At 30.8% G+C, this 14,740-nt stretch overlaps 1 protein-coding gene across 3 annotated transcripts; it reads left to right on the top strand.

The window, feature by feature from the left end:
- The first annotated feature begins 1,819 nt into the window (after positions 1-1,819).
- On the top strand, positions 1,820-13,448 carry LOC148600043 (uncharacterized). Of its 3 annotated transcripts, none has more exons than XM_088557735.1 (2): positions 1,820-1,954; positions 6,952-13,181. In XM_088557735.1, the coding sequence occupies exon 2, from the start codon at positions 6,956-6,958 to the stop codon at positions 8,438-8,440; it is 1,485 nt and encodes a 494-aa protein (XP_088413861.1). In that variant the 5' UTR covers positions 1,820-1,954; positions 6,952-6,955; the 3' UTR covers positions 8,441-13,181. The 3 variants fall into 3 exon arrangements, with proteins under 3 accessions (XP_088413861.1, XP_088413863.1, XP_088413862.1); XM_088557737.1 differs by having other exon boundaries at positions 1,825-1,947; positions 6,952-13,448; XM_088557736.1 differs by lacking the exon at positions 1,820-1,954 and adding an exon at positions 5,698-5,821 and having other exon boundaries at positions 6,952-13,448.
- Positions 13,449-14,740: the final 1,292 nt, after the last annotated feature.

Below are 14,740 nucleotides of genomic sequence, written 5' to 3'. Positions count from 1 at the left end.
GAAATCTACAATTTATGACCCTATATTTGCCATTTGGTGTACATGACCCTGTCCAAATAAAACACTCTCCATTTAGCCCAAGACCACATTTTTCTTCTAGCTTTTGATGGTACTTCTGAAAAAAAGGCATCCATTTTGTAAAGTTACTTTTTCAAGCAAGATTGAGTAGGAACATTTTTCAAAAAGAGGATTTGGTACCCCTCAAAACCACAAAAAAAAGTCCAAATTTGAGATATCCAACCCCTATCTTTTGAAAAATGGCTAAATTATGCAAAATTTCCTTAAAATATAGTAAATTTGATATATTTCAATAGTACTGTACCTCTACTACACATATGAAACATAAAAATACTCACCAATACGAAAATGTAGCAATATCAGCTGTTTTTGTATGCAAACATACCTCTCTATTAGGCACGAAACCACAATTAATTTTCCCACTGTCTTCTTTATAGCCTTTCTGTAATTTAAAAAATTCCACCGGCGCAATTCAATTCAGATTTTCAGGGATGTTTATTTGAACCTTCCAACAACTTATATAAAAAATATAAAAAAAATTACCATTATTTTTTCCAATATTATGCATAAACACAGAGATACCCTAAAAAATGACCCAAAATGGTTTCCGGATGTCACAAACTTGACCTTTTTTGACCTCACAAAATCACAACCTAAATGTCAAATTTCTCATTTCAACACATCTACTAAAATATTTCATTATTCCTCTTCCATTTGAGCACAAAAAGAATGAGACATTCTGAAAGGAAGTGTTTCTAAAAAATGTTTGAAAAATCCCCTATTATTATAGGAACTATATTCGTACACAACGAAAAGCTAAGGGCAGATAATTGTGGTCTCGTACCTACAGTAACCGTTTTTTTTTTTTTTGTTTGTTGGGGTTTAACGTCCGAGCAGCAATATTTCAGCTATATTCAGACGACCTACAGTAACCGTGTGCGGTTTTAATTTGTTAACACCTCCGTCAGAACTCCGCTTCAAACATCATGGTAATATTGTCGTTGTATGTTTCTCTTCTTGGTATATAACTTCGCTTCTTCTTCGACAGATACCTACCAAGATGTCATTGTTTTCTCGTTGCACTTCGATTTCAAGCATTCCGCCGTTGACCGTATTCACATACGGGCATTTTCGAGATACGACGAAAATCGTAAATTTAAAATGAAACTGAATTAAAATAGTTTGAAAAGAGTATTTGTTTGAATGATTTAATTAAAAAACAATTTAAGAAATTATTTCTCAAGTGAAGTATTATTTAAAAAATATCATTTTAATGTCGACGAAGTCCTTTACGTAGCTCAATTTTGATTGGCAGATATATCCGGTCCTACTTAAATACGACTGCATACGCCTGTGGGAGAAAAGCATACGCCAGTAGCATTAATATTGTGTTTTCTGTGGAAATAATATTATATTAGCTTAGTAAGTTGTATTTTGTTCAAATAAATTATCTTTCAGCAAATTATTTGTTGATGCGAAGTAGAACTAGCCGATGTAAATAACGATCTGACAGGCGTTCGACATTCGTGATTGCGCATGCGTAATTGTGTATTGAAATAAAACGTGGACATGTGGTTTACAAAGTTGACAAAAACAAGCCGCCATGATACATGCATAATGCACACACTTCGATCATTTGAACTAGGAAAAAAACGAGAAATAATTGATGATAAAAGTCGACATGTTTGTTTATAAAACAACATTCTGACCTTTGAAATGTCGACAAGACGAGTTTTAACCAATTATTCTGACTTATTTTGAAAAAAAAACTAGGAATCAGGTGTACCCTATGAGCTTCCATAACTAATTGTGTGTAATCTGTGGTTATACCAGGAAGTAAAAAGATAACATTCCACACTAAACCAACAGGGCGTTTTCCTCGCTAACGTTCAAATAAGTTAACTTTGTGTTAATTGGGAATACTGACCGGTAAAGAGTAAGATTTACTTTTCCATTCAGCATTTACTTCAGTTCATTGTACCGTCTTCTTATATTGTCCGTATTTTATTATTTCATAATTCTTGTTAAATATGTCAAGGGTCAAACTTTAAGACTAAGACTAGTTACTTTGTTTTTTTTTAAATATCAAAACAGAATGAGGTCTGCCACATACAGTGTACACTCGTTAAATTCACGTATAAAAAGTATTTAATACATGTATATTCAAGTACCAATCCACGTAGAATTCAGACACTGTCAATGGTAGACGTGATTCATGGTGTAGAATCAAAGTACTCATGTACTGAATCAATCTTTATCGATCGTTTTATCGCCTCAAATATTCGTCGTATTGCAAAAATATGGAATAAAGGGGAAGTACGGGAATCGAATTCAAACGTATCTTAACATAAGCTTATTGTTATAAACGGTTAATATTAAACTCATCGTTTTTTTTCTTAAATTCGCCATTCTGATTATGAAAGATATTTAAAAATACACACACTAAAATGCATTATAATGCATCATAGTAGCGTGCCAGTTTGCCTAATGTTCAGGTTCGATATCGGTTTACATGGAACACTCCAATATAGCCCATAATTGAACTACAAACTACTAGTTGACCATTCCCAGTTTTTACATTTTCAGGTCGAAATTCAGTTTATCGACCTCCAGGTCGAAACTGTCTGTTCAATAATTCAAATTTAAGGAGGTAGATATAGGCCTCAATGCCTGCATAAGACAGTTTTCCCAATTAGTACTCGGCATTTCTTTTATTATTCCTTTTCTATGATTGAAGACTATTTACAATCTCGCTGGGTTTTCATTTCTAGTTAAACATCAAATGGTTTATTATTCATTTAAAAATGAATAGGTAACTTGAATGTAGTCGTATGTAGTTCCCTTTTTCCATTTAAATGTGGCTATTGTTAACTTATTCATTATTCTTATGTACGTTTAACTGAGCCACTTCACAACGTATATTATTTTCAAATAGTTTTTCCTTCCTACCCAAAACACAATTAATTGTTTGAACGGAGCGTCAGCGACCTATATAAATGTTTGTAGAATGCAAGACCAGAACTATGAATGGCTAAAATATTCTGATGGAAGTAGACGATTGCACAAGTGCTCCGTCCATCATTGGCATAGCCTAAAATCCTATTAATTATAATGATTATTGGGACATGTTTCAATTTCTATATTAAAATAATGGATCTGGTTTGATTGGTTCTGTTATATTTCATTTCTTTCGATTTCGTTCTTCGTTTCGTTTGATGTTATATGGAGTTCGTTTCGGACTTTACAGGTACTTCTGATAATCTGTATTATGATTGAACCAGGAAGCTATAACACAAACTGCAACAAGTAGCTATCTTACCGTGACTCAATGTCGCATTGTTTGGCAAACTATAACAAAATGTTTCCTATAGAAATTTATAGTTAATTAGTGACAAGAGGTGTCAAGTGGGGACAAGAAAGGTCAAGAATTCGAGAAATTAAAGCAACATTTTTTTTCATTTATAGGCAAAATAAAGTACATAGGGAAAAAAATGAGATAATTATTGAAAAAATGAGTTAATTATTTTTAGGAAAATTTAGAAAAAAACGAAAGTCAACTGATACAAATTTAAAATAAAAAAAAAACATCTTTTCAATTTGACCAATGAACCGTTTGAACAAATTAGATACTACAATTCATAAAGAAACTATATCTATATATATATATTAGATTTGATTTTATGTGTTTTCAAATTGATTAAAGTATGGAAACATGTTTTATGTGAAATAACAAAAACGAAATTATTTGGAAACAATATTAAGTAGTATGATTAAAAGAAAGGGTGATTTTTTTTCTTTAAAGAAAAAATATAGCAACATGCATTGTTATAGAAGAACTTAGTTAAAAATATATTATAGAATAGGTTATTATCTAGAGAGATATGAAAACTTGAAAAAATAATACCAAGATTAGCAGTATGCCTTACTCTAAAAAATTGTGTGTATTGGTATGTCGTAAATTGTGTGGTCGGAGCTGAGAGGTCGAGGGCATGGCATGGCTCCTCGAGATGTCGACTGTCTCCCCCTCCGACACGTTTTTATGGACAGTCACTATAGTTTTCTTTTCGAGCGACACTTTGGTGTTTGGGAAAAACTAGTTAATGGTAGAGTCTGGTGGAGCGGTAGTGGTATTTTCTTGCTGTGACTCTGGCATACGTTTATTGTTGTTTTGTGTCCGTGGCCCATCGGACACTGCATGCTTTCGAGGCTGGCCTGGTAAATGAAGATATCAAGTTTTTACTCTTTATTGTCCTAAACGTACACATGTAATGATCAAAATATATTTTTTTAATAATATAAGCGTAATACTATTTATACTTTTATTTATTTAATTAATATACTTTTTCGTTTATTTATTTTGATAAATAAGAATTTAATTATTTATATTTACTTAGTTGCTTTAAATGGAACTTCATTTAAAAACTTTACTTCTAAAATTCTAATAAAGTGTCAGTTGTTTACATAAATTATTAGTAAGACAATTAAGCAAGTACCAACGAATTCAAACCTATTTATTCTCCTGTCACAGATTATGTATTATTCAATATTACAAATATTTCTTTCTTTCGGCCAAATTTATAAATACATCAAGACATTATCAATTTACTTAAGCTAAAATGCAATTTTATTTATTTTTGATTTATTGCAGAATCATATAGAATTTTACTGCATCACAGTATATATACATATATATTTTTTCGCAAGCCACTGATACAAGGCGCATAGTTGTAATTAGTATTACCGGTAACTCGACATTGTGTTAAATTTCTGAAAACCTTGTTTTTTTTTTTTAAATATTTTCTTGTTTATATGTTAGCATTTAAATTTACATAAATAATTCTCTCTCACTGTTATCTTCATTATATTTTTTTATATTCAATGAATTTTGATGACATATTTCGAATTCAGTTGTCACGGCCTTTTGGAATATCAATGGATCAACAGCAGGATATTTTTGTGTGATCATGACAAACATAATTTATTACTAATTTTCAAGACAACAAACTTAGTTAATATTGAGGTAGCCTTTATAGTGCAATTTTTTTAGCATTTCTTTATTTACTTTTCTGGGGGGAGGGTATTCACAGTATTTCTAGTTGATCATATAAATTCACCAAAACATAAGGACAAGTTAAAAGGGCAACGGGCGTATCATGCACTTTAAAGCGCAGCTGTTTATATATTTTCCTTAATGAAAGAAAAAATATGGCAAAATGCATTGTTATAGAAGAAATTATTTCAAAATATATGATAAAATGGGTATTATCTAGAGAGATATGAAAACTGCAAAAATAATACCAAGTTCAGCAATATGCCTTATTCTAAAAAATGAGAGATGAATCTTTATAACATATTTTGAAGTCAGTTTTCCGGTAACTTTATTGATTTATCTCTTTCTTTTTTTTATTATTATTTTTCTTTAATGAAAAAAATCTTCATGAGGCTACTATCATTTTGGAAATATTTCAAACAACCTTTTATCTTCACATGTTTACCTGAAAAATATTCTTTTCCTGGTTTTTAAAAACAATATTTTCCTTTTTTTTGTTTTGTTTTGTTTTGTTTGTTTGTTTGTTTTTGCTTTAAATCAAACACATAAATAAACAATTGTATGTCTTTGTTTAAATGAAAACAAAATTTCCTTTGCGCTATTCCACTTGTTGTTTCTTGTCGCTTTTTGTCACTTCTTGTCGTCAATTAGTGAGACTCGCAAACTGACGTCATCATTGAAACAGAAACTCCGCGTCTGTCTGAAAGGCACAGAACCACCGTTAATTTAAATCCCTGACTGTGTTGCATGTCTGTAAGTCATACAAACATATTGTCCCTCAATAACTGTTGATTTTCAAACTTGATATATACGGTTGTGCCAAATTAAGACATGACAGTAACCTTTTGGGATTCGGTAGAGGAGATATATTTTTGTTTTGACCACCACCGATCCCGAAAGGGATTAGACACGCCAGTACTTAAATTTGAGATTTTTGAGAGGTTTAACCTTACTCCTACAACGTAAGAAGTTTGAATTCCGTTCCCTCATACCCCAACTCTTAGGTTGGCGCCAAGCCAGAAAATAGCTTGCCAGATAGCCTCTGGCATTGCTGGAGTAGGTTTAACCTGCGTAATCACAACTTTGGATTTTTTTAACGGAAAACAAGGGCTTAATATACATGTACACACAGTCATTTGAATATTAGTGACAAATAGCAAGAAAAGAGTCAAATATTGCTATTTGTCGCTACAATTCAAACGACTGATGTACGTATCTGCAAAGTCAGGTCAAGATGCTTAGTATTTCGACCACTCCGCTCCATGAGAGTTAACCCACTGTATGAATAGTAATTAAGGGAACCAAGGTCCTAGCAGAAATTAAAAGAAAGTAATACAGTGATAAAGACAATACATGGAAAACACATATACCAAAAAAAAAAGAACATGAAGTACATGTAAATAAAATAATGCATACAAAGTAGGTTAAGTGTCCTCTGCTTTTCTAGAAACACCCACCGAGTTGCTCATAAAAAGTCCAGGGTAGTTGAAAGATGAAAGGTTTATATAAACTCATTCTAAAGTTGATAAAAAAAATTGGTAATAAGCTGAATCCACCGCCGTCAAAAAAAAAAAAATCCCCAGTGCCAAATCACAAAATAATAGTTAAAGCTACGTTTCACAGCACAGCTATATGTAACTGATTTTAACCTGTATGAAAGGTCTGAACTCATTCAAAAGTCGATAAAAAATACATTATGTAACAAGCTTTATCTGTTTTTGGATTCGACGCTGGAGAAAATTTTTTGCTTTGACCACCACCGTCAAAACAAAAAAATATAACCAATGCCAAATCCCAAAAATACTAAGCAATATATAATTGATTTTAAGATAATTGTCTCCTGGACTAAAATTAAAATTCATATTTTTCTCTTTATATTGCAGAAAAATGGCATCATTCATCGACAAAAAAATTCAACTCGACTGTGAAGAACACAAGCAAAGATATCAATATTACTGTAGATCACACGATTGTGTTATTTGTCAAAAATGTCGACTGGAGTCCCATAAAAAGTGTAAAGACACTTTAGATATAGAAGATGTCATCGGTAACGTAAAATCATCTGCAGTTTTCGAGGATTTGTGGACCAATATAAAAACAAATCATCAAGCTGTCTTGAATGCAATCATTGATAGGGAAGAAAATATGAAAAACCTACAGGAAAAAAAGGAAAAACTATCAACAGAGGTGAAAAAAAGAACACAAAGACTTATTGATCAAATTAAGAAACTAGAAAACAAAACATTATCAGAGTTAGAGTCAGTTGTCAATGAAAATGTAAATGAAATCAAAGCTACCACAAAAATCCTGAAATCAAATAAAAGAAAACTTGGTGAATTATTGGGACAAGAGGAACTCATTAAGAACCATGCATCAAATTTCCAAACATTCATAGCAACAAAACAAATGGAGAGAGAAGTTGAAGAATCAGTAGAAATCTTACACAAATTATCTGAAAAAGGAGCCATGGATAATACAGACATAGAAATGAATGAAAACATCACAGCAGACGACACAATTTTTGGAATTAAAACTCTGTGTGACATTAAAGTATCAAGAGAAAAACAAACAATATCCATAGACATAAACAAACCAAACATGGGTCAGGCAGAGGTGAAGACAAGATTCCCCAGACAACTGACACTTAAACAACAGTTTACAGCACGTCAAGGTGAGTGTCTTGGTTGTTGTACGCTGCCTAATGGACTCCTGGTGTTGACTGATGGGGACAATGGTGTAGTAAACATACTACACAGTAATGGTCAACACAAATCATCAGTCAGATTTAATGGAGGAGTAGTATGGGATGTAACAGTCATCAATGAGAACCATGTTGCTGTTTCTAATCCTCGCCATAAAACAATCTCCATCATAGATGTAGACAGGAGTAAAATCATTAAAACACTTCAGATAAAGAGTGAAGTCAGAGGAATTACACATAGTGATGGACATTTATACTTCTGTGTACCTCAGGTAGGAATCCGAAAAATTAATATAGATACAGAAATAATAGACAAACTCCATGATGACCGGACTGTTCATTATAATTCACATATAGACACAGATGGCAACAGAATATGTTATACAAACAACACAGTTACTGTCTTAGATTCTGACATCAGAGTTATCTTTACATTCAAGGATTACAATACATGTCCTCTTGGAATATCAATGGATGAAGACCAGAATATTTTTGTGTGTGATTATAACAAAGATAATTTATTACTAATTTCAAGGGATGGAGATAAACATGAAGTTGTAGCCGGTAGAGATGATGGGTTGAGTGGCCCGTGGTGTGTACATTATGATAAAGTGACCCATAATCTCACTGTTGTTGATGAGAAGGTGGTCAGGATATTTACTGTATATTGACTTTTGATGGAGAACCAACACTGAGATAAACAAATTATTGAGATTAATTCAATTTCAAGGTAAGAAAACATTTCCACCTTTTTCTTAATTGTCAGACATAAATAAACATGTGATAATTAACTTGATTAAAAGAAAAGAAACATGATTTAATTTTTGGACTTTATTTTTTATATGTATACTCGAATTCACCTCAGCCTGTTTGCAGTTTTTTTTTATTATCTTTTAAATTACTCATAAGTTCTTTTTAAAAAAAATGCCATTTTATTCATGTCGTTCTGTACTACAACTTTCATACAATTATTTTTCGTTCTTACCTCCGAGATCGAAATATTTCCATATTTATTTTTTATGATAATTTTGCATTGAGCGTATTGTTTAACCGCTATCTTGTTTCTATGGATATTTTGAAATGTTCCCTAAAATCTCACAATTGAAGAGCTGAAATACCATGATTTCCCGCCACATTTCTGGTTCCCTGCCAATTGAATACTATATGTGGTAAGTTATATATTAGGTACCAGTTGTAACATTGTCATTCGGAACTTCGGGTTTTTCTTCCTTAAATGTAAATAGCAGAAATATGATATAAGATAATTAAAAAAAATAGAAACAGGCTGAGGTGAATTCGAGTATATGAGGTTTGTTTTTCTAAAGTAATTTTAATAATATCAGACATTTCCACCTTTTCTTTTAATTGTAAGACATAAATAAACATGCATTTGTTCATATGATAATTAACTTGATTAAAAGAAAAGAAACATAATTTAATTTCTGGACTTTATTTTCAAAAATCTTAACAATATTTGGCAGAACTTTCTACTTTTATCTTGGCATAAGATAACAAAAATATGATAATTATTAACTTATTAAAAATCTTTCAAATAGTACAGAAATTTCATATCGAGTACAGGGTAAAATAAATTTAATTTATATTTTTTTATCAATCAGTGTTGGTCTTCATCAAGATTGTCAAATACATGTACATGTACCTACATGTAGATGTGTCATCATTGAAAATAATTTTTGCCTTTTGTTGTATATATTTGCATTTTCATGTTTCTAAATAAATGAAATTTTCTCATTTGAAAACTGAAAATAATTAAAATTAAAAATTTTAATACTAGTATTACTTTGTGTAAATATCTAACACCATTACAAGTTACAACATCAAAATATGAATGTGGTAAAAATTAAGTACATGTACTGTATTAGTGATTTATTCATACCCAGTATTTAGATGTAGGCCTTTAAAAATAACTTTCTTTAAAACAATAATTAAAAAAGTACAGTCATGTAATGTGCATTTTTTTAGTCATGGTTTGAATTAATTTAATAGAATTTTTTTTTGGCAACATGTGATATCCTTATAAGTCTTCATTGCTTCAACTGAAATGAAAATATTTTTTTTTAAATGGTTGATTTATTTCAGAACTTTTATTGTTTTTTTTTCTTGAAATATCAATTAGATGTATATTATTGAAAGATAGTACTAAGGACATTAAATTACCCACAACAGTGATTACATGTACTTGCAACTTCAATAATTAAAAGAAATACATGTATCTCCAATTTATTGATTCACATGTAGGTACATGTACATCTACATGTATAAATGTTGATGTTTAAGTCAGTTGTTGTAAATATATATGTACATGTATGTGTATTTGATTTCATATATATAGCACTAACAGGGGCGGATTGAGAAATTATGAAAAAGGGGAGGGGTGCCAGGTTATTATTTGCTCATTAAGGTCCATAGAATACAAAAATCAATAATTATTTTGTGTGTGTTGGGGGGGGGGGGGTACACCTTGAACCCCTGGATCTGCCACTGTAATTATGTTAACACCTATACCTGTATTTTATAATTAGTTCAAATCTAATGAATGATTCATGTGAGGAACAATGCCAGTTCATATTTTTATGACTAATAAGATTATAACATGTATATGTAGTTTGAATGGTGCATTTAGAATGATTTGGTATTTTTTTCTCTTGATGGACTAAGACAATATTAATTTATTAAACAAATTCAGATTTAAAGATAAATAAAATATGTTTAATCTATAATGATTTAATTTATCAGAAATCTTTATAATAATATCAGAAATTATCTTTTTTTTTCTAAGAAATGTTTTTCAGAAACATGTTTTAATTTACTGACTTAATTATCTTTAATAACTTTTTACTTTTTTATTTACATAAATGTAATACATTTTGCAATTAACTTAATTAAAAATCTTTAAAAGAAATAATACAAAATTAGTTTATATAGTAAAATGATTGATTTTTTTTGGAAATTATTTCATATTTCTTTATTTTTCATCAAGTTTTTCAAATACATGTATCTAGATGTGTCATCAGTGAAAATCTTTTCACTTCATTGTTGTTGTACATGTATATAGTTGTATTCATCATTTTCATGTTTCTATCTTTGATTTAGTCTTACTCAAATGATTTAAGAAATATTTATTTGTTATTTGTCATACATACATGTACATGTATATTCTTTGAAAAGACTCTTTAAAACAATAAACATTTTAGGCACTGTAAACAAATAGTTATAACTTATTGTAGTTATAAATATTATGAATACATGTACATGTATGTATCCTTTTACTGACTATTTATAAAAACAATACTTTCAAAAAATTAAAATGAAACTGTAAAAGAAGTAGTTATGTAAAAACATGTACTATACTTTATTTTTATTTTTGTCCAGGATTTGAATTGTTTTACAAGACATTTCACCTTCAACTTTGACAACTTGTGATATCATTGTACATGTACATGCAAGTCAAATTTTTTTTTTTTTAAATTTAAATACATTTCTTCATGTACTGTACATTTATAAATCCTTCTGAAGTTACATGTATATTCATTTTTTTTCTTGAAATTTGAAATATTTTTGACTTCAAGTAAATAAACTGAAAATTATTTTCACTAATTGTAAATACATGGAAATTTCTTCAATACTTACCATGTGTACAGTACATCATCTACGTTTAAATGTAATTTTTATCAGTATATAAATGTACATGGCATGAGTAGAATGCACATTTATTTATTTACAATATTTGTTTATTTTTTATTTTTATTTTTTTTTGTAAATATATATGTTTCGTGTTCGTGTGTATGTACAATGTACTTGCAGAGTTGGATTGAAAAATTTTAAAAAAGGGGGGTCCCCCAAGAGCACTCAGGTCATTATTTGCTCATTGGATATTTTGAATGAAGATACATGTAACACAAATTTTCCATCACCCCATGAACCCCCTGGATACCCACTGTAAATATGTTTACATCAATTATTTATAGTTCAATTCCACCAAAGTCTGACAATTTAATAGGAAATCTCAAGTGACTTGTTAACAAGGCTTTTTCCTGAGATGAATAAACCCAGTTTTTATTTTAGAACTAATGAGGCCTAGCCATATGGAATTACATGTTCATGTACATTGAATGGTAGAATGATTTGGAATTTATTTTCTGATACACTAGGAACAATATTCGTGTATCTACATGTAGATGACCAAGGCATGGTGGAAGTTGGTTTTAAACACTTAGTGAATTTGGATTTTCTGATAATGGGCGAATTCAACATATTTTATCATGATCAATATGGATATTAATGACAAACCTAATATTTAATGTCCATCAAAATGTGACACATTCCAATAGAGTCTGTGGAATATGTATTCATTTTCAGGACACAGTAAACATGAACTATTTAAAGATTGCATATAGTTCAAGAGACTTTGCTGATTCACGGAGTCTTCAGTTATGTGCTCTGCCAATATGGATTATCGCATGAAAGGCAAACTATTCAGATTCTTTTTTTAAGATGAAATTATTTTTTCTGGTGAGAACTTCCATTTATGCAGAAATAAGCTATCAAAGGTTTTTCATGTATTATATATTGTGTCTTGATTATTTGTTTGAACTTGCACTTCAGCATGTTGAAGAGTGAAGTTAATAACACTTATAAAATACATGTATATGTAGTGTTCATTTGTAATTATTCATTCAGTTGTAGAGATTTCCAAATTTAAAACATTATTGGTAATTGGCTAAATTGGAAAACATTGTCAAGAGGCAAAAAAAAATTATATGTCAATAATAATATTACTTGTTTTTTTCATTTTAACACCACACCACAGTGCACTTTAAAAGCATATAATTTTGGTAAGGTGAGTTATAATCTTAATGAAATGCACATAAAATGAACATTTCAAGGGCAGCTAATTCTGTCAAAAATTTATTTTTTCTTACATTCTCTTAAAAAATTATTCTGAACAAATCTATTGATGTAGAGATCAAAGTATAATCTTTTCAAATAAAGAAAGTATCCTTGAGTAAAATTATTCTGTCATATTTGTGGGTTATGGACATGCATTTTTCCTGATTTAAAACTTACACTTAATTATTTAGTATCAACAGAGATGCAGACCAATAATATTAATTCTTAAGTATATTGTATTACATTGTACAGGTAGTTCTAAGGGAGATAATCCATTTTGCTTCCATGTCAATGCTGTCCATCATTCATCAGTAGTAAAATTTTGTTTCTGTGAACAAACAAGAGTTTGAATCATCAAGATTTTTTTCATAGTGGGGACTTTTATTGTTTTTTTTTTTCTTTGTTCTTTTTTGTACACTTTATTACAATATTTTAACAACATTTACCCCTTAATTTTTTTGTAATTTTTTTTTTTATGCTATAGAAGTTAAAGTTCTAAAGTTACTATTGCAATAACTTAATATTACATGTATGTCAATTTTGATCATGTGTAAATTAAATATGCTTTCAATTCAAATTACTGTGAAACATTATCAAGCCATTGCAGTCCTCCATATTAGAAGAGAAGAGTTATTGTTCCTGAATTTTTTCAAGTATCTAGAATTTTACTTCTAATCCAAGCAAATTTGATATTTTTTTGTGTAAATTGTCATGTAATAGTATTCAGACTGCTGGTGTAAAAAAAAAATAAAACATACTTTACGAAAATCTCTTTTTGTTTGCCCTTAAGGGCTAGTTTTAATGTCCTGGCCTGTCTCTGGCCATTTTCTGAAGATGTTCCCATGAGGGGTTAATTTTGCGCATTTCCAACACAATGGTATGACGCCATGTTATCTCTTCTTGGCTTTAGCTCTAGTGTCAATGGAAGGGCTGTTAAAGTGTGGTCTTGTTGATGTTTTGTCAAGATGTGTCCAATTTATCGCTACCATATGATGATATGTTTCATGCTTTCCTGATTTTATCTACTAAAGAGGTCATGTCTTCCTGATTGTATCTACTAAGGAGATCCATGTTGGAGGCCTTATTAAAGAGGTTTCCTTTCAATTTCATTAGTATAACAAAATTTTACACAAGAAAAGTTTGAAACAGATAAATTACTGCGGTGGAATAATGGTATCACGCTGTCGTTAGTTCGTTATTGTTGTCTGCCATCAAATAATGGTAGCATGCTGTCGTCAGTTTAGTCATAGTCGCCTGCGGTTGAATAATGGTATCATGCTATAATCAGTTTTGTCATTGTTGTCTGCGATGGAATTGTGACATCATGCTATCGTCATTGTTGACTGCGGTGGAATAATGATATCATGCTATAGTCAGTTTCGTCATTGTTGTCTGTGGTGGAATAATGGTACTACGCTCTCATCTGTGTCGTCATTGTTGTCTGCGGTGGAATAATAGTATCTTGCTATCGTCATTGTTGACTGCGGTGGAATAATGGTATCATGCTGTCGTCAGTTTCGTCATTATCGTCTGCGGTGAAATAATGGTATCATGCTTTAGTCGGTTTCATCATTGTTGTCTGTGGTGGAATAATGGTACCATACTGTCGTCAGTATCTCTGTCGTCTGTGGTGGAATAATGGTATCATGATGTCGTCAAGTTTCATCATTGTTGTCTGTGGTGGAATAATGGTTTAAACAATGGTCAGTTTCGTCATTGTCTGGTGGAATAATGGTACTATGCTTTCATCAGTGTCGTCATTGTCGTCTGTGATGGAGTAATGGTATCATGCTCTCGTCAGTTTCGTCATTGTTGTCTCCAATGGAATAATGGTATCCTGCTATAGTCATTTTTGTCATTGTTGTCTGTGGTGGATGATGTTACTACGCTCTCATCAGTGTCGTCATTGTCGTCTGCGGTTGAATTATGGTATCATCTTGTCATCAGTTCGTCATTGCCGTCTGTAGTGGAATAATGATATCATGCTCTCTTCAGTTTCGTCATTGTTGTCTGCGGTGGAATAATGACATCATGCTATCGTCATTGTTGACTGCGGTGGA

The sequence above is a fragment of the Perna viridis genome, chromosome 13 (assembly GCF_037379345.1).
Source record: "Perna viridis isolate PV_CMFRI_1.1 ecotype Kerala chromosome 13, ASM3737934v1, whole genome shotgun sequence".
NCBI lineage: Eukaryota > Metazoa > Mollusca > Bivalvia > Mytilida > Mytilidae > Perna > Perna viridis.
This window is presented reverse-complemented; position numbering and strand designations above follow the sequence as displayed.